Genomic DNA, 26,518 nt, shown 5'->3' with positions numbered 1-26,518 from the left:
CGAGAATATCCTGTAGAGAGGCCCTTGCCTGATGGTCTTTACTGGAGTCTGGAGGGGTACCAAGAGGAATAGGAGGTTTAGGGATGTGGGCTCAGAGCATACTGGAGAGAGGACTGGGGCTCCAAAGCCACAGAGACATGTTTGGAATAAGGTAGGAATGTCTGTGAACTATAGAACTGGTACCCTCAAATGTTGATGAAATTTTTTAATTGAAGCATAACTTATATTCATTCACTAAAGAATATACATCCTTAAATATGGGTTTTTACATTTTTATATATGTATATACTTAATAATTGCCATCTAGATGAAAATGTAGGATACAAATCTTTGCCAGTATTTTTCACTGGGAAAACCTTTTTCCCATTTGCTGCTTTGTATTTTCAAAGGTTGTATTTATTTGTTGGAGCACATGTGCATGTGCAGGGTGGGGGAGGGCCAGCCGGGGGAGGGAGAGAGAATCCCCAAGCCGACTTCCTGCTGAGCAGGAGCCCAGTGTAAGGGACCTTGAGGTCATGACCTGAGCCAAAATCAAGAGTCAGCTGCTTAACCAACTGAGCTACCTAGGTGCCCCACCCATTTACTGCTTTAATGCTATGGTTAAATATTGGTTTGATAGGCGTTTATTTGTCTGTCTCATTTGTGTTAAAATTTTGGATATTCTACAAGATTCTGTTTAGCTTAATGAGATTGATAGCCATCATCATCACATGAAAGTTAGGTATTTCTGAGGGGAAATATTTCAATGTAATAGGCTGGTTGACTATGCAGGTGTAAGGAATAAGACAAGGAGAATGGTTATACTTATGAAGAAAATTTCCTCCATATAGTTAAGATGAGATGTGATTTGCAATCCTTCAAAAACTGTTGTATAAAAAGAACCAAAGACCAAAGAAACAGACCATGTGTAGAATACAGAAAGGAATTTTAACTTTTTATAGGAAGGTTTGTTGCAGTAAATTGACGTATAATAAGCCGTACACATTTAAAATGTGCAGTTTGAATTTCAACCCATGTATAAACAGGTGAAACTATCACCCCACTAAAGATAATGAACATTATTCACCCTCCTACTAAAGTTTCTTTGTGACCCTTTGTAATCTACTTCCCACTCCTTTAGACCCAAGCAACTTCCCTTTTGCTTTCTGTTTAATAATTATAGATCAGTGTGCATATTCTAAAATTTTATATAAACAGATCCCATATAGTATGTATTTTTTGTCTGCCTTCTTTTATTCAGCCTAATTATTTTGAGATTCATTCATGATATTTTATGTTTTAATAGTTTGTTTCTTTTTAATGCCGAATAGTATTCCATTGTGTGGTTATACTACAATTTGTTTATTCATGCATTCATTGATGGGAATGTGGATAATTTCCTCTTTAGAGCTATTCCAGGTAAGGCTTCGTATAATACTCATCTACAGATCTTTGTATGCACATGTGTTTCATTTTCTTCTGGGTAAATATCTAGGAGTAGAATGTCCGGAGCATAATGCAGCTTTAGGAAACTGCTAACCTGAGCACCTGATTGGTTCATCTGATTAAGCATCTTACCTTTAGCTCAGGTCATGATCTCAGGGTCCTGGGATCAAGTCCTGTGTTGGGCTCCCTGCTCAGCACGGAGTCTGCTTCTCCCATTCCCCTTGTTCCTCCCCGCTACTCATGCTGTCTTTCTGTCAAATAATAAATATGTAATAAAATCTTTAAAAAAAAAAAAAAGAAAGGAAGATATGCTAACCTGTTTTCCAGAGTGGTACATCATTTTATATTTCCATCAGCAGTGTGTTAGACTTCTAGCTTCTCCACATCCTTACCAACATTTGGTATGTTAAGAAATTTTAATTTTAACTTTAGTCATTTCATTGGGTTATGTATCGGTATCCTCATTGTATTTCTAATTTGTTTTTCTTTTCTTTTCTTTTTTAAGATTTTATTTATTTATTTGACAGTGAGAGAGAGATCACAAGCAGGCAGAGAGAGAGGGGGAAGCAGGCTACCCACTGAGCAGAGAGCCCATGTGGGGCTCCATCCCAAGACTCTGAGATCCTAACCTGAGCTGAAGCCAGAGGCTTAACCCATTGACCGACCATGATGCCTTCTAATTTGTTTTTATTGAATGAGAATTTTGACCATATTTTCATATGCTTTTTTCCCCCCGGACCATTTATAGTATCCTTGCTTGGACGTTTGTTTAAGTCTTTGTGAATTTAAAAAATTGTGTTGATTCTTAAAATTTAATTGCAGGAGCTCTTTACGTATCCTGGACACAAATCCGTTGTCTGAAAAATGTTTTGTCAAGTATTTATTTCCAGTTTGTGTCTTCTATTTTTACTTTTGTAACAGCATCTTTTAAAGAAAAGTTTAAAAAAACAAAATTAAGTGAAATGCATCTTTTTGTATTTATATATAGTTATATATAGTTAATGACTTTTTATATCCTACTTAAGAAATCTTTGCCAAACCTAAGGTCACTAAAATTTTCTATGTTGATCTCTAGCAGTTTTGGAGTTTTGGCTCTTAACGTTAAGTGGACATTTACTGTAGCACGATACATGGCTTTTTAAAAGAGTAAACATGTTTAAACATCCAAAATTTTATAAGTCTTGTGTAAATATTTATGTTTTAAACTTCTCATTTGGAATATTTTCAAGTTTTCAGAAAATTTCTAAGAATCAAAACAGAATTAAGAATACTCACATTATTCACCTATTATTTGAATAACTTTCAAACTGTTTTTAAAAGTAGCTGCTCCATTTTTTTACTCCCACCGGCAGCTTACTGGTTTCCAGTTTCTCCACATCTTGGCCAATGCCTGTTATTGTATACCTTTTTGATTATAGCCATCCTAGAATGTGTGAAGTGGTATCTTATTTCCTATTTTGGTTTTGATTTGTTTTTCTCTGAGGATTGTTCTTGAGTGTCTTTTCAGGTGTTTATTGGCTATTCCCCCTGCCCCTCCCCCCCCTTTTTAAAGAAATGTTTATTCAGATTCCTTGTCTATTTTTTAAAATTGATCCCAATTGGTCTTTTTTTTTTTTTTTAAAGATTTTATTCATTTATTTGACAGACAGAGATCACAAGTAGGCAGAGAGGCAGGCAGAGAGAGACGAAGAAGCAGGCTCCCTGCTGAGCAGAGAGCCCGATGTGGGACTCCATCCCAGGACCCTGGGATCATGACCTGAGCCGATGGCAGAGGCTTTAATCCACTGAGCCACCCAGGTGCCCCGGTCTTTTTTTTTTTAAATTGATTTGTGAATGTTCTCTGTATGTAGTCTGTGTACATATCCTTAACAGATGTATCATTTGCAAAAATTTCCCATTCTGTGGGTTATCTTTTTTACTTTCTTGATTGTGCCCTTTGAAGTATAAAGGCTTTTATTCTGAGGTCCAGTGTGTCTGTATTTGTCTTTGATTGCTTAGCTATCTTAGATGAAAAACATTGCCTAATCCAAGGTTGGGATGACTTCACTTGTTATCTTCTAAGGGTTTTATAGCACTTAAACTCAGATTTTCGATCCATTTAGAGTTGCTTTTTGCATGTGGTGTGAGCTGTAGAGTCCAGCTTCATTTTTTTGCATGCAGTTAGTCAGTTTTCCCAACAGTTTTCCCTTTGCTCCCCTGAATTTCTTGGCACGCCTTCATAAACCGATTGCTCATAAATGTGATTGATCTTTCTGGACTCTCAGTTCTATTCCATTAATCTGTACATTTATCTTTATTCCTACTACCACACTGTGTTGATTAGTGTAGCTTTGCTACGCTAAGTAAGTTTTGAAATCAAGAAATGTGAGTCCTCCACTATGTTCTTTTTCAAGATGGTTTTGGCTATTATGGGTCCCTTGCATTTTCTTAAGAATTTTAGGGTCAAATTATCAATTTAGAAAAAAGCAAGCAGTTGGGGGGAATATAGCAATCTCAGCATTGCTAAGTTTTACAAACTTTTAACACCAAGTGTCTTCCCATTTATTTAGATTATCTTAGGCATATGTTGCTGGGTGTGGTTTGCTGTATTCTGTTGAGAACTCAATATCCATATTCATATGGGATTTTGGTCTATAGTTTCTTTTCTTGTGATGGCTTTATCTGATTTTTGGTTTCAGAGTATTAAGACCTCATAGAAAAAGTTGGGAGCTGTTTCCTTCTCTGTTAAAATTTGGAGGAGTTTGTGAAATACTGTTGTTAATTCTTTAAACATTTGGTAAAATTCATCAGTGAAACTATATGTCCCTAAGCTTTTTTTAGTAGGAAGATGTTTTGATTACTAATTCAACCTCTTGTTATAAGTCCATTCAGATTTTCTGTTTATTCTTCAGTTAATTTCAGTAGTTTGTGTCTTTCTAGGTATTTATTTGTTCATTTCATATGGGCTAAGTTGTTAGTGTGTAGTTGTTACTAGTTACTCTTCTATAATTACTTCTCTGTAAGGTTCTTTTTTATTTCTATTAGGTCTGCAGTCATATTCCCTGTTTCATTCATGAATTTTTTGTTTGCCTAAGCTAAAAATCTGTCAGTTTTGATGTTTTCAAAAGAACCATATTTTTGTTCCATTAATTTCTCTTTTCTCAATTTTATTTATTTTCACTCTAACTTGTATTATTTTCTTCTTTCTACTTAGGTTGGGCTTGATTTGCTCTTAAGAGTTTCTTAAGATGGTAGGTTAGGCTGTTTGAGATCTTTGTTTTATTTTAATATAGACACAGAACAGCTATAAATTTTCTTCTAAGCACTGTTTTCCCTGCATTTTGTAAGTTTTGGTATTTTGTGCCTTGGTTTTTGTTTCTTTCAAAATATATTTTCTAATTTTTCTTCTGATTTCTTATTTGACACATTAGTTATTTAGGATTTTTTTTTCTTCCAGGTATTTATTTAAATTTCATATAGTTAACATACAGTGCAATATTAGTTTCAGTTGTAGAAATTAGTGGTTTATCATTTACATACAATACCTAGTGTTCATCACAGGTGTCCTCTTTAATACCCATCACCTATTTAACCCATTCCCCTTTCCACCTCCCTTCTGCTAGTCACTTCATTCTCTATAGTTAAGAGTGTGTTTCTTGATTTGCCTCCCTCTCTCTTCTTTTCCTCTTTGTTCATTTGTTTCATTTCTTACATTCCACATATGAGTGAAATTATGGGGTATTTGTCTTTCTCTGAATTATTTTGTTTAGCACAATACTCTATCTCCATCCACACTGTTGCAAATGGCAAGATTTCATTCTTTTTTATGGCAAGTTATTCCATTGCATGTGTGTGTATGTATCACATCTTCTTTATCCATTCATAGGATTGTTTTTTGATTAGGATTGTTTTTTGATTTCCACATACTTTCTGAGTTTCCTTAGCTATACCGCATTATTGGTTTCTAATTTTATTCCATGTTTTCTTTTTGTTTGAGACAACATTCTCGTGTTTTCCTTTAGGTTTTGTTTTTTTGGCATATATTTTCCTTTGTTTCTAACATACTTAAAAGTAGTTTATGGAACATTTTTTTCCTTATAAGTCCTATGTCTAGACTTCCTTAGGGATAGTTTCTATCCACTGTATTTTTTCCCTGTGTATAGGCCACATTTTGCCCTCCCCTTTTAAAATATTGCTTATAATAGTTGACTAAAAACTAGGGAATTTCAGTTGTTGCACTTTTTAGTTTGATTTTCCAACAAATTCATTTTCCTTATTAATATTCTCTGTGGAACATCATTTTCATACTTTCTTTTAGTTCTTTACCCATGGTTTCCTTTAATTCTTTGAACATTTTTAATACAGCTGACTTAAAGTGTTTAATAATTCTAGCATCTGGGCTTTTTCAGCAGCACTTTCTATTGAAGATCCCTTCTCCTTTGTATGGGCCATACATTTGCCTTTCAACTTTATATTGAGAACTGGACATTCAATGTAATATGTAATGTGGCAACTGACAATCAGATTTTTCCCCTCCTCAGGTTTGTTGTTGTTGCTATTTGTTTCTTTTGTCTTTTCTGAACTAATTCTTTTAAGTCTCTCATTTGTCATAAATGGTCAGTGCAGTTGGCTTGGTTAGTCTTATGGTCAGCCAGTAAATTGAACAGAGGTTCCCTTAAATGCCTGGAATGAGTAATTCTCTCAGTCTCTGCTGAGAGGCTCTTGCAGCACACGTTCACTATCCAGGCAGTTGACCATTAGGCCTTAGCCTTCACATCCTGCTCACACAGAGCCTCAGTCAGGTATGAGAGCATTTAGGCCTTCAGGTCTTTCCTGAGTATATGTACAGCCCCCTTGCACATGGCCTTCTAGATTGCCTAGAAGATGTTATAGCTTTCTGGTTTTTGGTTTTTTAAGATTTTATTTATTTGGGGGAGAGAGAGAGTGCTCAAACAAGGGGTAGGGGCAGAAGCAGAGGGAGAAGCAGGCTCCCTACTGAGCAAGAAACTCTATGCTGGACTTGATCCCAGGACTTTGGAATCACCACCCAGGAAGAAGGTGGACGCTTAACGAATGGAGCCATTCTGGCGACCCAAGATGCCATAGCTTTTTATAGCCCATATGGACATCTCATTCCCAACTTTTCCTTTTAAAAAGCTCTAGCATTATGTTATCCTTTGGCCTTTAATCCATCACCTCAGGCTACCTAGATTGTCTCAATGGCAACATCTTGTGAAAGAACGCTACACTATCGTGACTTGGGTATTGACATTCTGATAGCTGAGTTTAATTTTTGCCATTCTCATAATGTGGTTTTAGTTTGCATTTCCCTGTTGGCTAATGATGTTGCATACCTTTTCTTGCACTCATTTTTGCCATCTTATTACTTATTTTGGTGAAACGTCTGTTTCTCTTGCCTCTTTTCTAATTGGATTATTTCTTCAGTTTTGAGAGTTATTTGTATATTCTAGATTCTATCCCTTTGTTGAATGTATGTTTACACAAATATCCACCCTAATTTTCACCTTTTGTAGTTTTTGCCCTTGTCTTAACAGGGTCACTGGAGGGTAAAAGTTCTAGATTTTGATGAGGTACAGTTTTTCAGTTTTATCTTTGCTGAATTGTGATTCTGGTGTCAATTCTAACAACTCTTTTCCTAGCCTTTGATCTTGAAGATTTTTCCATTAATTTTTTTTTAAGGTGTCACAGTTTTGCATTTTAGATCCATGATCCCTTTTGAGTTAGTTTTGTAAAGAAGTGAGATTAAGGTATTTTGGTTCTTGCCTATGAATGTCTAGTTGCTTTTTTGTTTGTTTGTTTTGTTTGTTTGTATGCTTTGGAAAAGTTGTACTTTGTCCAGTGAATTACTTTTGTAGTTTTGTCAAAATCAGGTGGGGATATTCGTTTGGTTCTACTTCTAGGTTTTCTTTTTGTCTGAGTGGTTTATATGTCTATTTGTCCACAATAGCATGCTCTAATGATACAGGTATTGTAAGATATAATATCTGTTAGAGTGATACCTCCCACTTCATTCTTATTTTTGAAGATTGTTTTAGTAATCCTTGGGTTTATGCCTTTCCATGTACTTTTTAAATAAGCTTGTGTTAGTCTGCAAATAATCGTCCTGGTATTTTCATAGGTTTCGTGTTAAATCTATAGGTTGGTATGGGAAGAATTGACATCTTTACTATTTTGACTCTTCTAATCCATGAACATGGTATATCTCCACATTTATTTCAGTCTTTTAAAGATTTTTTTCCATTGGCATTTAGTGTATTCAGGTATATTATTCTGTACTTGTTATCTTAGATTTAATATCTAATTTTTTCATGTATTTATAAATGGTATGGTGGTTTTAATTTTGGTTTCCATATGTTTGTTGTTAATATGTAGAAATGCAGTTGATTTTTGGGATTTGACCTTTATTCTGCAACTTTGCTGATTTACTTATTAGATATAGGTGGTTTTTTTATTTGTTTGCTTTTTTTTTCCAATTTATTTATTTTCAGAAAAACATCATTCATTATTTTTTCACCACACCCAGTGCTCCATGCAAGCCGTGCCCTCTACAATACCCACCACCTGGTACCCCAACCTCCCACCCCCCCCACCACTTCAAACCCCTCAGACTGTTATTTGTTTGCTTTTGAGTCATTGGGATTTTTATATAGATAGTTATGTAACCTGCAAATAGAGATAGTGTTATTTCTTTTCCAGTATATAGGTTTTTCTTTTTCTTGCTTTGTTGTAGTGACTAGAACTTCTGGTATTGTGATGTTCCCAGTCTCATTCTTTAACCATTAAGTAAGGTATTACCTGAAGGTTGAGGTAGATCTACTTTTCTCCAATCTTGTTGAGAGTTTTTGTTATGAGTGTGTGTTGGGTTTTCTCAAATACACTTTCTGTTTCAGTCAGTATGGTCAAGTAATTTTTCTTCTGTAGCCTCTTGATAGTGGTGAATAAAATATATTGTACAAGACTGGCTTAAATCTTAAAAACAACTTAAATAAATCTCATTGGTCATGATGTATAATTTTTTTATACATTGCTGGATTCAATTTGTTAATAGTTTGTTAATAGTTAGTTGTGTTTTTGTGTTTTGTTTTTTGGTCCAAGTTAATGAGATGTAGTGTGTAGTTTGGTTTTTTTTTTTTTAATTGTCTGCAGGAATTAAAAAAAAATTTAACACATATGTAACACAAACTTCACTATTATTTTTATAGAGTAACATTAATTATATTCACTGTTGTGCCATCATTACTGTTATCTATTCAAAACTTTTTCATCACCCCAGACAGAGACTCAGTAACCATTAAGCAACAACTCCCACTCCCCCTTACTTCATCCCCTGGTAACCTCTGATGTATTTCCTGTCTCAGTAAATTTGCCTATATTAAATATTTCATTTAAGTGGAATCACAGTATTAGTCCTTTGGGGTCTGATGTATTTCACTTAGCATATTTTCAAGGTCCCTCCATGTTTGTAGCATATATGAGAACTTCATTTTTATTGCTGAATAATATTCCATTGTATTTATATATCTGGTTTTGTTTGTTCACTCTTCTGTTGGTGGACACTTGGGTTGATTCTATTACGTCTGGATACTACTTAAATTTTTTATTTTAGCAGGCAGTCAGCCTGTTTAGGTTTATCACAGAGATCCTTTTGTGAGCTATGGTTGCAGAATAGTTTAAGAGCCTTTATATTATTATTTTGATCTGCTTGTTTTATATAGTGCCTCTAGTGTTCCCCCTAATCCCTGCTTGTGCTGGGAAGGGGGACCATAGTAGGATATGCTTCAATGTATTAGTGATTTTCTGTTGCTTATTTAGAGTAGTTGGTGGTTCTCAGACATTCATTTTAAAACTTAAGTTTATTGATCATTTTATATAAATTAAGCATTTCAGGATAAAATGAAAATTAATTATGGTATTTTATCATAACTGTGAGGTTAATTTTGAAAATATATGTGCCACACCTCTTTGGATATGTGGTGTGTATCTGGCACATCTGAGTTGCATAAATCTATCTTTTGATTTGGAGTAAATAACATGGACACAGCCTTTTATGGGGTTGGTAATATTGAGTGATCTTGGTAAAATTAGAATTTTACATATATAAATTCCTTTGTACTTTTAATGTGGGAAGAAGATAACAGGTGTATATTACATCTTTCAGATAAGAAAATTAATGAGGGGGAGAAACAAGGTTTCAGTCAGGGTATCTTTACAGATAGAAGGGACTCACACAAATCTAGTCCAGAATGTTTAAAAATTTTTGTTAGTGATTGTATGTTGCAATAAAATCCTGAGCAAGTGTAACTGTAAAAGATAATATCATAAACAGTGATGAATTCTGAAATAATAATGCCATTATTTTAACCAGTTTTTTTATCTGCCGTTTTTCAGACTTTGTGCTAGATGACAAGCAAACCAGGAACAAGTGATGAGTTAGAATAGGGCAGATGATAGAGGATGACCGAGAGCTGCTTGGAACAGTCATGGGAAACCTGGCTCAGGGATGGTGTTCTGGGAGAGACTTGAAGGAGAAGACACTAGCCAGGAGAAGAATATTCCAGGCAGGGTTGTTTGACACAGGATTTGAGTGCCCTTCCAAGTCCTGCCTGTGTGGCTCTTTCTTTGCTTCCTAGTTATTAAAAAAAAGTCACTTACTAACTAGCCCAACCTCCTTCCCTATGGGTAAGGAGACCATGAAGGCTAGAAGGTAGAGAATCAGTGGTGACAGCCTAGAATTCCAATGCCTGGTATACATACACGCGTGCACACACACACACACACACACACACCCATATGACACACATTTCTACTGCTTATTTACATTCATTGTTTTCATCAGTTATTTCCAAAGATGTGTGAAAACAGGCAGATTGTAACATTCAGGAAAAGAAATCTCTAGCTAAAAAAAAAAATTATAGTAGAGAAAAATTTGCCTTTAAAGGAAAGGTATTTTGCTTGTGTCATTCATTACTACATGAAATAGGGAAGTAAACAAACTCAATTTCTAAACTTCTGTTTTGAAAGTGATTAAAGACTGACAAATGGAGATTTTTACAGTGTATGGAAATGTCTGTTCCTCTCAGACATCATGGAAATGTGGGCGGATACAGGGACCTTAAAGTATACCTTATGGAGCCCAGGTTCACAGAGTTAATGCCTTCAAAATCATAAAAGCCAGAAATAGAAATCCCTTCCTTCTTTTCTCACTTGTTATTGGAAATATATGCCTAATTTTAGAAATTAGGTTGCTTCAAGGTACCATTAAGTCATAATGTCAAATTTACTTTGTAAGTAAATAGTGATAGGTTTAGAACCATAGATTCTGGGGTCCTTTTGCTGAAATTTATAGTCTGACTCTAGCCACTTTTCTTGCTGGGTGACCTCAAGCATAGCCTCATTGTACCTACTTATTTTAAAATGGAACCTCTAATGTCTGTGTCATACCTTTAGTTTGAAGGCTAATAGTAATATAGTGATGATAATTATTGGATATTATTCTCATTTCTATTACATCTGGTTGCTGTTTGAACTGGGGAACATTGGGACAATGTTAAAATACAAAATTTGGGGGAAAGTTCTTAGGAGAGGAAATAGCTGTAAGTTGTGGTTTTGAATCCAGAAACAGGGGAATTTGGCTTGCTTAGGTTACTTTTTGTATTTCACAGCCTAACACTGTTAACGCTTTAAATGATTAAGTACTTACCTGGTGTCAGTTGTATTTTTCTAGACATAAAATTTGAAGTTCTTATAACGGGCCATTTAAAGGGAAATATCTTAGCTTTATTTCATGCCTGTGTTGAATCTTATTCATTTCTATATCTTTTAAGGGAAACTGATGATATATGACACAGTATTTTCCTTTTAGGTCTTTATGAAATAGCTGCTGTTACTAATTCTTTCAACTAAGGTAATTCATGTTTTTTAAAAAGCTCCTAATTAAAAATACAATACAACCAAATTATATTGCTGTCATTATCTTTATGTAGGAAAGTTCTCCTCAGTTAGCTAAAGGTCTGATATAGCTTGATGATGGGAAGTTAGGTGATAGTCATTATATCATAACTCTAATAGCAGCCTCCAAATAGATCATGTTTCTGGTACTTTCTTACTGAAAGCTTCCAACTGGGAGCTCCTACTTTATGTCTCTTCCATTGTGAGCATCTGGCTCTTCAGCTAATTCTTGTTAGTTCATTGTGTTCTTACATCAGTAAATCTGTCTTCAACAGGAGTATAACTGAAAGATATTTTCTGGATCATCTAAATTTCAGTTTATGTTAAAAGGTAGAGGAAGGGAGGGTAATGGGCTGGGTGAGCTAGGCAAAGTCTTTTACCTTCACAGTATGGATCTGAAACTAACCACAAGCTAGGACTAGATAACAAACCGGAAAGAGATCATTTGCATCAACAAATGCAAATACTGGTACTTGCATCTGAGCAAAAAAGGTGGGATTTCCCTCATGCACTCAGTATTTATGAAGTGTTCTCTACATTGAGAACTGATGGGGAATGAGCAGTGGAGCAGACTGACACAGTACTTCCCCAAAATAAAATTGGTATGTGGTTCCTAAAACAAGGGAAAACTAATACTCTGCAGGCAGGAAATACCATTCAGTTAGGTAACGTGATCTAATTAGCTGGTATCCTACCTTGCTGCTGACTTTCAGCTTTAGTCAGGCTGGAAAAGCCAGGTATGTGGGATGAAATAGTAAGCAGCTTCCCTGACGAATACTCAGACCAAGAAAGAGGAGTCAGTGAATGCTGTTTTTTAAAAGTCAAATTTTTATTTCATTAAAGTTTTGTTGTTTTGTTTTGTTTTGTTTTAGTAATCTCTACACCTGCTGTGGGGCTCAAACTCACAGCCCCAAGATCAGGAGTCACATGCTCTTCCGACTGAGCCATCCAGGCAGCCCCCCAAAGTAAACTTACTTTAAAACACCTTTAGATTTATATAAACATCTTAAAGATACCACAATTTCCATCCTCCCCACCCTTTCCCCTATTATTAACACCTTACATTAATATAGTACCTTTTTTAAAACAAATAATGAACTGGTATTAGTGCATGATTATTAACTAAAGTCCGTATTTTATTCAGATTTTCTTAGTTTTTACGTAATTTCCTTTTTCTTTTCTAGGATCCGCCCCTAGGTAACATATTACATCTAGTAGTCCTATCTGCTTAGGCTGCACCAGTCTGTGATAGACAGTCACTTAGACTTGACTTCTTTTTGATGACTTTGACAGTTTTCAGGAGTACTGCTCAGATATTTTGTAGAATGTTTCTTGGTTGGGATTCTCATAATGAGACTGGGGTTATGTGATTTGGGGAGGAAGACCACAAAGATAAGATATGAAGGATATGTATATGAAGGATACGTACTGTCAACATGACATTTCACTTGGGATGTTGACCTAGATCATCTGACTGAGGTCACATTTGTCAGATTTCTCCACTGTAAAATTACTCTTTTTTCCCCTCCTTTCCATACTGTTTTTGGAAGGAAGTCCCTATGTGCATCCCACACTTGTTAAAAGATGGGGAGTTGTCCTCCATCTTCTAGATCCATAAATTATAGAATTCTGCCTGGGAGTCTTGTATCTTCTCCTCCATTTATTTATTTATTCAATCATTTATTTATATCAGCATGGACTCATGGCTATTTATTTTATATTTTGAGCTGTAATCCAACACTGTTGTACTGCTCAAGTTGTTACAGGTTTGGCTATATGGGAACTCTTTCTGTTAATTCTTACATCCCTTTGACAAATTCTCATCAGTACAGTATTTTGGGGTTTTTTTGGATGGTTAGCACTTGCTGGGGTGTCATTACTTATAGGCCCTCTCAACTGACAAAGCAAGAAAATATGTGTATGCTAATAACCCTTTCATACACACATATTTATGAATATTTCTATACATAACATGAATATTTCTATACATCTATATTAAACGAAATATGAGTTCATATTGATGTTGCCAACTCAGTTCAGTACCTCATGGATTATGATCGCTTCTTCCCCTTGCTTTGGCATACACTCTTAATCCAGTAGTGAGAAGTCTGACTTTCACTTTCTGTGTCTTTAATTGTTCAATTCCAGTAAACATGGAAGTGACATGAGAATTGTTAACCCAAGCTCCCATGGGAAATGACTTTATCAATTAGGGTATAGTGCTTACAGTTTCTTTTCCTTTTGGGCTTTTACCTTTAGTCTTATAGATTCTACTCACTTGCGCATGATTCATGTCAGCACCTTTCTCCATTCTAACCCACACTTCAGTAAGGTGGTTTCATACATTTGTAATATAGTTATATTATTTTGTCATATTCATTTCATCTCAGGACCCCCTGGTTTCCTAAGTGATTTTTTAAATTGCATACAGTAAGTTCACTCTAAAGTTCTGTCTTGATGAATGCATAGTGCTGTGTAGCTTCCATTCCTGTGTCCTTCAGAATAGTTCCACTGCTCTGAAAGATTTCGTTTGCTTCACTTACATCTTCTTTCCTCTCCCCAAACTTCTATCAATCATTGGTCTTTTTACCATCTCTGTAGTATAACCCTTTCCAGAGTGTCATACGCTTGGAATCAAACAGTATGTAGCTTTTTACTTCACTTTTTATCACTGAATAATATTTCATTTGTGGAGGGACTGTAGTTTATCTACTTGTCTATTGAAGAACATCATCTTGACTGTGTTCAGTTTAGAGTGATTATGAATGGAACTGCTATACAGAATTGCTTGCAGCTTTTTGTATGGACATAAGTTTTCGTATGAGTTGGGTGAATACCTGTGAGTACAACAACCAGACCATATGTCAAAAGTATGTGAGCTTTTTAAATATCTTGTCTTTGCATTGTACATAGTTTCTTGGAGTGCAATAATCTCCCTTTCCCATTTTCTTTGCCTGTTCTCCCTCCAAGTCTCTTTCGACTGTTGATTCCAGGTCTTATTATCGCTATAAAAGAGCTTATCTTTTTTTAATCTTTTTTGGGTGTAATTGAACCCTTTGATGATCTTTTCCATGTGCTTGTGATATTTTCAGTTAACTGTTGGTGAAAATAATCAGCTGCATCTAGTTGAATTTGTTTGTGCTTTCTGCAAGTATGGCAGAAATATACTTGGCAGGTGGCTTACACAGCCTATAGGTTGTTACAACTACTTTCTAAATAGGTTGCCTTGTTTTATTTTATAGTATTTTATAGTTGCTAAAATCCTGAAGGATTGCACTTTCCTCTTTAACCATCACCCTCAAGCAGTATGTTTTTTAAAATATATAATTGTATTTATTAATCTTAAGGTAAAAGATATTTATTTAAATCAGATTTATGTTTCTGTAAAGTGATAGTGTGTTTTGTTTCCTTCACAGCATTTATTCAGTCGGAGAGCATAATAGAAGTACTACGGTTTGATGATGGAGGGTTACTACAGGTAATTTTATTTTAAGTTGAAAAATTATCTGAGTGTCAAACCTTGAATTTTATCGGATTGTTATTTATCTTTAAAAAATATAACTGGTTTCTGTGAAATATATTTTTATGAGCCTTATATGCAGATAATTCTGTAACAAAAACCTCTTTAGCTAAATGAATTATCTTTTAAATTAATTATTTCTGGGGGTGGTTTGGGAGGTTACATGGGGAGAGTCAGATTGGGGCAGTGGAACTGGTGGTAAGCTCTGTGAGTATAGAACCCGTGAGTGAAGTACTCAGTTCAAATGTCAGACCTCAGAATATTTATCTGGAAGAAGACTTCTCTAGAATAAGTTCTGTAGATATACATCTGTATCATCTTTCCACTTGCCATTCTAAAGCCACATCTTTAAATATATTATATATAAAATTGGAAGGTATAATCTGGTGTCCTGCTTTTCAGACATAGCACAGATATCCCATGAAGGCTCTTTTAGTCTCCCTAGCTAAAAATCAGTTCCGGAATTTCAGAGCTAAAAAAGAGAGTAAAGGCATCTTAACCACCCCTCTGATTTTTATGACTGAGATGTTTTCTTCCCTTCTTCCAAACTTTTATCATATTCTGTGCTTGTTTTATAATACTTACACTTTTGTAATTATAATGTGTGTTTTCAAGTACCATCTATTTGGTAGCATGACTCCCAGTTGTCCCAAGGTTTAGTTTAAGAAAGGTGCTAAAGATCCCATTACTTTGTGGTAATGCTAGTATTAGAATTCTCATCTTCTCATTCCAGTTGTGATTGTTTGTCTTTCTCTTATGTGATGCTTTCTATGATGTATTTATTTACTTAATTAAAACCAAGCACACAAGTTAAGCAGTTCTGAAAAGCTATTCCCTGTAGCTTGTAATAATGGTAGGAAACTGAAAGTTAGATTAAGGCAATAGAGAAAAAATAATTGTGCTAGCCACCTCAAACAAGATTTCTGGTAGCATTTTATCACAAATTTAGATTTCAGACCATAAAACAGAAAGCACAAGAAAAAAAGTGATGGGTTTTAAGGTTCTTTTTCTCTGACAATAAAGCAAGTAAGTGTTCTGAATAACTTTTTTCTTGCTTCCAAATTTTTAAATAAGCATATTATTCATACCTTTACATAAGAGATGTTGAGAAACACAACAGGCAGTGTCTACATGGTACTTCCAGAAAAGTGTACAGCTTTTTATATTGAAAAACTGAATAAAGACTTAAGATATATAATCTCAAATTTTGTAAAGCCACCGTACTAGAAAATGAGTAGTCTCTTTTTTCTAGTTCTTTAATCTGTTGTAAGCTGAGAACTTAGAGAACCTATAGGAATGACTGTTTTAAATACCTCCCTTTAAGTAGTTTGCAGGATCTGGATAATAGCCAGTTGAGGACTGAATTTCTGGAAAAATTCTCCTTTATTGGTTGCTTGAAGAAAGACCCATGTTCTTTACGAACTAGACATCTAGGTTGCAAATGGTAATCCATTTTGAAAATTCTGGAGCTTGATTGGTGTTTTTGTCTGGGGAGGCTGTCCGTCCCTGTCTACATGGATTTAGCTGTGGAAGAACTGGTAGACTGCTATGTGCCTTGCTCATCCTCTTTGAGTTTTCAAAATGCTTGGGCAGGAGCTTGGTTGAGACCTTGGTTAAGACCTCTCAAGAGTTCCCTAGCAAAGGTAATTTTAGGCAGGAGCAGTGTTGAGGATAGGTGGTACCAGTTGGTTACCTCAACCACAGTGAAACCTCACTAAGACTCCTGCAGTACATCTAATGTCAAGATGCTATAGTGTATTATTTATCCCCAGGTAGCAGAATATAAGACCCTTTTGAATAGATAGGTATAAATTGTTCATTTAATATTAAAGAATATTTCCTAGGAGCAACAGTTCTGATGTTTGACATAATGATTTCTAATGATAATTTACCAGTGGCTTAAACCATTTCTTAAACAACTCCTGGGTTTCAGCTTCCTGGGTTTCTTATGGTATGATTAGAACAGAAGTATTTACATGTAGCGTTCCTATGGCAGAATATATTATCAAGGTTTTTCAAATTAAATTATAACTAAATCAGGGAGAGAGTCGAAGCAACAGCCTTGTATTGCATTATTTAAAATGAGCATTTTGCCCGAGACCATTCCTTCTCTGATCCTGAATTTTATGTTAAATTCATGCCACTTGGCTCATAGTAACTTTCTAAGCCCAGAAAATTAATTGATGATAAGTCCATAAAAATTGCCAAAGCTCACAAAAAATTTGCTAGAAACTTTGGATTTACCTTCCTTGTTTTTTAAAGATAAGGAAAATGAGGCTCATAGACACTAAATAATTGGCTCCGTATTCAATTACTAGTGCAGGATTCCAGCATTCAGTAAGTAACCAGCCTTTATGCTTTCAGAGCTTTTTCCACAGCACCACGTATATGCAGTTCCTCCCAGTGCATTGCCTGGGTTACCACTAATAATATTAGGTTGTGATTAGAAATCACAGTAATCCTCTTAACACATGTTTTCTGTAGTTGGTGCTTTGGCCATCGCCATTCCTGTTTGGTAGGGCTACTAAGATTTGGTATATAGAATATAGAAAGATAAATAATTCCTAAGAGGAACACAGACCCTGAGAATTCTGCTTGTCAGTAGAAGACTCTTCACCATAGGGGTTGCAGGTCAAGAAATATCTCAAACTACCATTCCAACCCTAACTGATGTGAGTGGTTGGCTCTTCTTGACCCATTCCTTTGATCGATCATTATAAGATTGAATAACAAAAGATATACTTAAAAGCCTTAATCTGTTTCCTAATCTAAGTTTCTTATAAACAAATGAAGATAAAGCCCAAGGAAAAGGCTGGCTTTGTATTTTCCTTTTCCTTTCATCTCTTTTCCTTTCCTCCCCACCTTCCCCTTCCTCTCCCCTCCTCCCCCTGACTCCTCCTCCCCTCTCTTTCCCTCTCCTCCCCTCTCCTCCCCTCCCCTCCCCTTCCTTCTCCTCTCCTCTCCTCTCCTTCCCTTTCACTGGTCAAGAAACAGAAATATTCTTTTCATTGTATGCTCATTGGTTGTTCTCATAACCTATAGGCACCTATTATCTCTGCTCACTACCTGACTTTCAGGTACCTAAGGCAGGATTAGCTAGAACTCCTCTGTTTTTTAAGTACTTGCTGGAGTCTCAGCTAGTTCATTAATTGGCCCCAAATTTCAGTGCTAATAAGCGGTCCAAGAAGAATAAGAAGCAATTTTGATTCTAAAGCTCTTAACACTTAATACTTTCCATTGGTCTGTTGCCTAAAGGTTAAGTAAAAGGTTGCCTTAGAAGGAGGAGATAAATTCCTAATTGCTGTGCTTAGAAGATAGTTCAGGTCTAAGAGATCTTTTCATATACACATAATAGATCACAGATTCCACTTCGTTGTGCCCCCAGTATTTCAGCTACAGGACCATGGTTAGTCAGCCAAAGTTGTTCATTTATAGAAATAACTCTTTTCCCAGTCTTCTCAGAGGAAGGTTGGGGAAAAGATTATGGAAAGTTTGTCTACTATTCTGTGTCAGGTTGGTTGGGAAAGGACTATGGAGACCTTCCTTAACCAGACAATTATTTGCAACATACCAAAACACTCAATAGAATAAGCAAGTGAGCATGTAGTTTGGTTGTTTAGTAGTTCTCTTGTTCTTGGGTGAGCTTACATTTAAAAGATAATAATTTTTAAAGATAGCCATAGTAAAACTTAACAGGAGTTGTACAGAGGTTATTGGGAATAACTTGAGCTCCTAAACAAGTTTTTTTAGTTTCTGTAACTAAAAGGAGTTGGAGTTGAAGCCATTGGAAGCTGTGCATTCTAGAAAATGAATCAGGTTTATTCTAGATATAGGCAAGTATAAATGGTTCTAAGTACTCAGTTAGGGATCCTATATTGAGTCTTCCTGCAAGGAGTATAAAGACATCTAAGAATTTGATTAATTTCTTTTTCTTTAATTAAGGTGTTTGTCGTGAGATATAATTCATATATACATGCATAAAATATGGGGGTTTTTTTGCAAAGCAAACACCTATTTATAATCATCACCCCAGTTAAAAATTAAAAACATGCCAACACTCTCATAAGTTCCCACCTGAAGCTCTAAGTCACTATCCCCAAGATTTGGTCATAATCCTGAAGTATATGGTAATTTCTTTCCCTAGAAGTCTTAACTATCTAAGCATGTGTCTCTAAACACTATAGTTCATCTATTTTTGGAGTTCATACCGTTTGTATTCTTTTTTTGTCCAGCTTTTTGTTAGTGTTAAGTTTCAAAGATTCTCTGTGCTGTTGAGTGTGACTGTGGTTATTCATTTTCCTTGCTGAATAGTATGGCATTATTTGAATATGGCCCAATTTATATATAATTTATGCTGTTATGGACATTTCACTTGTTACCGATTTGGGCTATTATAAATAAATGGTGTCTCTTGGTGAACATATGCATTTCTGGTAGAGTTGAGTGTAATGCTGGGATATAGGTTATGAATCTTCTATTTTAGAACGTAATGCCATATGGTTTTCCAAAGTGCTTGTTCCAGCTTACAGTTCCATCATCAAGAAGTGTTCTGCAGTACTTCATGTATTTTTTTAAAGTATTCTGAAGAGTGAGTGATAGTATCTTATTGTACTTTTAATTTGCATTTCTCTGATTCCTAATAAGGTGGAGTAACTTTTCATGTTTATTTGACATTTGGATATCTTTTGTGAAATCTCAGTTAAATCTTTTGCCCCGTTTAACTGTTGGGTTGCATGTCTTTTTTCCTCTTGTGTGATAGGAGTTCTTTTTAAATCTGGTACAATTCTGGTTATATATATTAGAAGTATCTTCTGCTTCGTGGATTACCCTTTCTACACATAATGTGACTTTGATAAACAGAAATTTTTACTTTTAATTAATTTTAATGTAGTTTAAACTCTATTTTCCTTTACAGTTTATACTTTTTCTGTACTGTTAAGAAAATATTTTCCTATCCAAGGTCATAAAAATATTCTCCTGTATTATAGTATAAAATACAGATATTTATTGTTTTGCCTTTTATAATTATAGCTGTAATTCTAACTGAAATTGACTTTGTTATTGGTGTGAGGTCATAGTTTTATTTCTCATACAGATATTGACTTGTCCCAGTACCTTCATTGTTCCCCAATATTTTCTTTCCCCAGTATTCTTCAGTGACACTTTATTCATAAGTCAAGGATCCATGTATGCATGAATCTATTTCTGGGCTCGGTTGCCTTTTCTCTTTTATAAAAGTAGAAATTCATATGGGCCAACATAAAATACAGAAATGCACTTGTTTTTTATATATTGACTATTACTGCAAACTAGCTAAATTACTAGTTGTTTCTAAAAACTTATCTGTAGATGCTCTGGACTAGGTCCACAAACTATCATAGTCTTAAGTTAACAACATTGTATTTCTAACTTTACTGTCCTTTTAGTTTTTAATTCTTTCTCTTGTTTCACTTTACTGGCTACAGTCATTATGATGTTGAATATAAGCGGTATTAGTGTGTATCTTTGACCCTACTTTGATACCTCGTCTCAGAGATAAAACCTCCAGCATTTCATTAAGTATGTTGTTTAGTATGGTTTTTCTCCACCCCAATAGATACCCTTTATCATATGTGTCAGTTGGGGTTCTCAGCAAGATCTTGAGGTAGAGTCAGAAGTACTAGGGATTTACTTGAGGGCAATAGGAGCAAAAAATAATAAAATTTACTAAAAACAAATTAGAACTAGAATTCTATACCCAGTGAAAAATACTCTTCACATGTAAAGAGAAAATAACAAGAAAAAGCAAACCCTAGGAAAATCTGATGTCCAGAGTTATTATGTTACTAGATTCGCATGTCCGGTTTTCAACAGAAAAAATAACCATTGATACCAAAAAAAAAAAAAAAAAATGTGAAAGTGTGACCCATTCATGGAGGAAAAAAAAATCGGGATAGAAAAAATTAAAAAGAACCAAACAGGAATACTGAATTGAAAAAATTTATTAAAAGGGTTCAAAAGCAGATTTTTTTCAAGCAGAAGAAGGACTAAGCAAACAAGATGTGTTATTTGGAATTATCTAGGAGGAAGAACAATCAATTTTTTTTATGTCTGTTTTTATGTCTGTTAATATTTAGGTGTATGTTTGGTGCTTAAATATTTATGGTTGTTATTGCTCAGGTTATCATGACCTGAGCTGAAATTAAGTCAGATTCTTAACCAAGTGAGCCACCCAGTGCCCCTACATATTTTTATTTTTAATGCTCTTTATCCTTTGTATGTTTGAGCTGCTGAGACCATTTACCTTCAGCCTGAAGAATATTATTCTCCATTATTTCCTTTGGTGCAAATCTTCTGGTGACAAATTCTCCACAATCTTGTCTGTTTGAAAATGTCTTTATTTTTTCTCTTGCTAGATTGTTTCGTCATTATGTAGAGTCCTTCTTTGTCTCTTGATAGTCTTTGTTTTAAAGTCCCTTTTTTTGGGATAAAAGTGTGCTACCTTAGCTTTCTTTTAATTTCATTTTGCCTGGTACATACTGTTCCATCTCTTTACTTTCATTCTACATATGTGTTTAGGTATGAAATGAGTCTCCTGTAGGCAGCATATAGGTGGGTCTTGTTTTATCATCCATTCCATCACCCTGTGTCTTTTGATTGAAGCACTTAATGGATTTGTATTCAAAATAATTATTGTTAGATATGTACTTATTGCCATTTTGTTAACTTGTTTTATGGTAGTTTTTATAGTTCTGTCTTCCTTTCTTGCGCTCTTTTCCCTTGCTTAATGGCTTTCTTTAGTGATATACTTCAATTCCTTCCTTTTAATTTCTTGCATATCTAAATACAGGTTTTTGATTTGTAGTTTCTATTAGGTTAATGTACATGCCTTATGCAAATGGAAGTCAATGTTAAGTTGATGATCACTAAAGTTTGAATTGATTCTAGAAGCACTGAATTTTTACCCCTCATACCCACATCCTGTGTATATAATGCCATGCTCTCCATCCTTTTATTTTGTGTATCCTTTGACTCATTTTTATATATGTAGTTGATTTTGCTGTTTTTGTGCTTTAATGTCTGTACTGTTTCTGTGAGTGATGAATCTACTACTTTTATTATGTTTGCATTTACCTGTGAAATTTTTTCTTTTTAAAACTCTTACTTCTGATTATGGCCTTTTCTTTTGAGAGAATTCCCTTTGCTGTTTCTTGGCAGACTGGTTTAGTGGCAATGAACTTCTCTAAGTTTTGTCTGGGAAACTCTCTTTCTATTCTGAATGATAGCTTTGCTGGGTCAGGTATTTTCTGTTGCAGGTTTTTTCCCTTCAGCAGTTTTAAGATGTTATGCCACCCTCTTATGACCTGCTGAAAAATCAGCTAACAGCTTTATGGGGTTCCCCCTGTTTTCTCTTGCTGCTTTTAAAATTCTCTCTTGGGGCGCCTGGGTGGCTCAGTGGGTTAAAGCCTCTGCTTTCAGCTCAGGTCATGATCCCAGGGTCCTGGGTTCGAGCCCTGCTTCTGGCTAACTGCTCAGCAGGGAGCCTGCTTCCCCTCCTCTCTGCCTGCCTTTCTGCCTACTTGTGATCTCTGTCTGTCAAATAAATAAATAAAATCTTTTAAAAAATAAATAAATAAAATAAAATTATCTTTATCACTGTTTTTTTTTTCCCCCTTTTAATCATTATGTATCTTAGTGTGGACTTCCTTGGGTTGATTTTGTTGGGGATCCTCTGTGCCTCCTAGATCTGGATTTCTGTTTCCTTCCCCAGAGTCAGGAAATTTTCAGCTATCATTTCTTCAAATAAAGTTCTTGCCCCCTTTTCTCTTTCTTTTCCTCAGATCCCTGTAATGCAGTTGTTCTTAATTCCCCCAACCTCATCTCATTTTTTACTGTTCTTTTTTCTTTTTGCTGTTTCAGGTTGTTGCTTTCCGTTTACTCTGTCTTACCGCTCACTGATCTGTTCTGCCTCCTTTAATATGCTGTTGATTCCCTCTAATGTATTTTTAATTTTAGTTATTGAGTTCTTCATCTCTGATTGTTGGTTCTTTTTATATTTTCTGTCCCTTTGTTAAAGGTCTCATTGAGATTCTTCACTGTTTTCTCAAATGCAGTAAGTATCTTTATGACCATTATTTTGAATTCTTAGGTCTATTGCGTATCTCCATTTCATGTATGCCTTTTGGTGTTTTTGTCTTGTTCCTTCATTTGGGACATATTCCTGTGTCCTCATTTTGTCTAACCCTGTGTTTATTTCTATGTATTAAGAAAAATCATCCGTTTTCCGATTTTGAAAGTAGCCTTCCGAAGAAGAGTTCCTTTGGTACCCCGTGTTGTAGTGACCCATGTTCACCAGAACCAGGTGCTCTAGGGGTGTATCCTGTGTGGGTTGTATGTGCCCTACTGTTGTGGCTAGGCTATGTTTGCTTTTAGTCCAGTCAGCTACAATTGCCTGCTTTACCTGTTTGGGCCACAGTTTGGTCCCTGTGCTGTTAAGGGGCCAGTCTGGGGCTACCTTGCACTTGTAGCTGGGTAGTATCTAGTGGTCAGACCAGATGCCTGCCCACAGGCCATTTCCCCAGTCTATAGTTACATGGAACTGCAGTGCTGTCTCATGGTGTCCCCTGAGAGATTTTTGTTGGTGGACAGGGTTGGCAGTCAGATCAAGTGTGTACTCCCAGTTCACATGCTGGGGCTGCAGTTAAACTGGTATGTGTGGTTATCTCCCCCCTTTTCTCAAAGCAGAAATTACTTTGGAGTGGTAGTGGTCCCTTCCAGGACAACATGCTGGAAGTGACAGAGCAGGAGCCACTTTGAAGGCACTCTTACCAAGTAGGGCAGATCTGCAGGAAAAAAAGATCTGTGTGGTACACAGTCTTAGCAAGTAGGGTGTTTTAACTGGCTCCCACAGGTATCCTGCTAGTTGGGAGGGTGGAGGACAGAAAGTTCTTTGTTCTTAGAGAAGTCTTCTAATGATCCCAGCTCCTCCAGCACATGTTCTGAATAAATAATCACTTTCACATATACCCCACAGGGTTTTCAAACTGCTGCTTCTATGAACTATCTCCATGGGATTGTCTTGTTTTCTCTTTAAAGGCAGGGACTCAGCTTCCTAAGGCCCCCTGGCTCTCCCAGAACTAAGCCCACTGATTTTAAAAGTAACCAGAGTTAAGCTCCACTGATTGTAAAACTTGTAAATTTAAGCCCCACTGGTTTTTAAAGCCACATGTTATATGGTCGCATCTTCTTAGGGTAGGTCCCTTTGTCTGGGGTGCCTGTCGTGGAGTTTGCTCCTAACATTTCCACATGCTTGTGGTGTTTCTCCTGTTTGTGGTTAGCCTTGCAGGCAGATTGATTCCTGACCACATTTCTTGCCCACTACCCTTTTCAGTGTGGCCTCCTCTCTACAATTAACTGTGACAAGTCTGTTCTTCTAGTCTTCAGATTGTTTTCTTATTTAGTTATACTCTTGTATAACTAGGTGTGTCTGTGGGAAAGAGGTGAGGTTAGGATCCTCCTACTCTGTCATCTTCCCAGAAGTCCTCAATAGTTTTTATAAGGTAGATAGCATACATCTCCAATCACAAGAAGATGAAATTAGAAATCAGTAACAGAAGGAAAACTGAAAAATTCACATATTTGTGGAAATTACACAAGGGAAATTAGAGAGAGATGAATGAAAATGAAAACACAACATACCAAAAAACTATGCAATACACCAAAAGCAGTGGTAAGGAGGAAATTTATAGCTGTAAGTACTGATGTTAGAAAAAAAGATTTCAAATCAATAACCTAACTTTACAACTTAAGGAACTACAAAAATAAGAATAAGCTAACCCCAAAGGTAGCAAAAGGAAAGAAGTAATAAAGATTAGAACAGAGATAAGTGAGCTAGAGAATATGAGAAATAGAAAAAATAAATGAAACCCAAAATTGCTTCTTTGAAAAATAACCAGCAATATTGACAAAGTCTTACCTATGTGGATTAAGAATGAAAAGTGGCCAAATTACTAAATTCAGAGATGAAAGTGGGGACGTCACTACTGATCATATAGAAATAAAAAGAATTATAGGAGAGTACTGTGGACATTTGTACACCAACAAACTGTATAGCCTCAATTAAATGGACAAATTCTAAGAAACACAATACCTACCAAGATTAAGTCATAAAGAAATAGAAAATCTGAAGAGACCTGTATAACTGGTAAGAAGAGTCAATCAGTAATCCAAAATCTCCCAACAAAAAAAAGTACACCTGATGGCTTCATTGGTGAATTCCACCAACATTTGAAAAACTCCCAATCCTTCCCTATACTTTTCCAAAAAATTTAGGAGGAAGAGAACATTTCATAATTCCAGCATTACTCTGATAACAAAGCCAGTGACAGGACAATGAAGGAAAAGTACAGACAATATCCCTTACGAACACTGATGCAAAGTCCTCAACAAAAGACTAGCAAACTGAATGTAACCGCTTACAAAAAGGATGATATACTGTGTCAAAGCGTTGAAGCAATTCAGGGATCCACCAACAGATATACGGATAAACAAAAGGAAGTTTATAAATATAATAGAACACATATCAACCTTAAAAAGGTAGGAAAACCTGACATATGGTATACCATGAGTGAATCTTAAGGACATACACTAAAGTGAAATAAGTCAGTTACAAAAAGATAAATACTGTATGGTTCTACTTATGCAAAGTACTTAGACTAGTCAAAATTGTACAGACAAAGTAAGAATGGTGCTTGCCAGGCCTGGAAGGAGGAGGGACTAGAGAGTTGTTTAGTGGGTACAGAGTTTGAAGTTTGCAAGAAGAAAGGAGTTCTAGTGATAGATGGTAGTGACGGTTGCCCAACACTGCAAATGTTATTTAATGCCACTGAGCTGTACAATTAAAAATAGTTAAGGTGGGGCACCTGGGTGGCTCAGTCATTAAACGCCTGCCTTCAGCTCAGGTTGTGATCCCAAGGTTCTGGGATAGCGTCCCACATGGGTTCCCTGATCAGCAGGAAGCCTCCTTCTCCCTCTCCACTGCCCACTTCCCTCTCTTGCTGTGTCTCTCTCTGTCAAATGAATAAAAAAAAATTTTTTTAATGGTAAGTTTTACATTATGTGTATTTTACTACAATAAAAAAGGAAATAAAACCAAAAATTTGGTAGCAGGCTAGACTTGGCTTATGGACTATTGATTATCAACCACTGTTCTAAATTTTCTTGGGAATGGCCTTACTGTTTTCTTGAGATAAAGGAAGAGGGAGCTGTGATTTTGACATACACAGAATTATAAAAGCATTCATCTTTTAAGAAAGTGGTTCTATTACAAAAGAAATACATGCTTGTAAAAAATATGGAAAATTTGGAAAAATAATAAATAAATTAAGTATATATAAAAGTATATATAAATAAAATAAGTAATATTTATTGGATATTGCCAAGTGCCAGGTACTCTTTTAATTCTTAAATACATGATCATTTTTTCAGGGGAGATATTAAAGAATAGAGAGTTTAAGTAACTTAACCCAGTAAGTGACTAGTAAGTGATAGAGCTAGAATTCAATACCACACTTTTGGACTCTAAAGCATAAGTTCTAAACCACTGTACTCTAGAGTGGAAACTTGGGAGTTATCCTTGTATTCCAA

At 35.6% G+C, this 26,518-nt stretch overlaps 1 protein-coding gene across 1 annotated transcript in view; it reads left to right on the top strand.

The window, feature by feature from the left end:
- The window catches only part of TMEM131 (transmembrane protein 131), a 217,029-nt gene that overhangs the window by 39,834 nt on the left and 150,677 nt on the right, over positions 1–26,518 (top strand). Inside the window, exon 2 of the mRNA XM_044263853.1 lies at positions 14,790–14,851. Within this exon, the coding sequence (XP_044119788.1) occupies positions 14,790–14,851 (62 nt within the window). The remainder of the gene's footprint in view (positions 1–14,789; positions 14,852–26,518) is intronic.

The sequence above is a fragment of the Neovison vison genome, chromosome 8 (assembly GCF_020171115.1).
Source record: "Neovison vison isolate M4711 chromosome 8, ASM_NN_V1, whole genome shotgun sequence".
Taxonomy (NCBI): Eukaryota; Metazoa; Chordata; class Mammalia; order Carnivora; family Mustelidae; genus Neogale; species Neogale vison.
The sequence above is the reverse complement of the archived record's forward strand: the minus strand, read 5'-3'. Positions and strand labels throughout refer to the sequence as shown.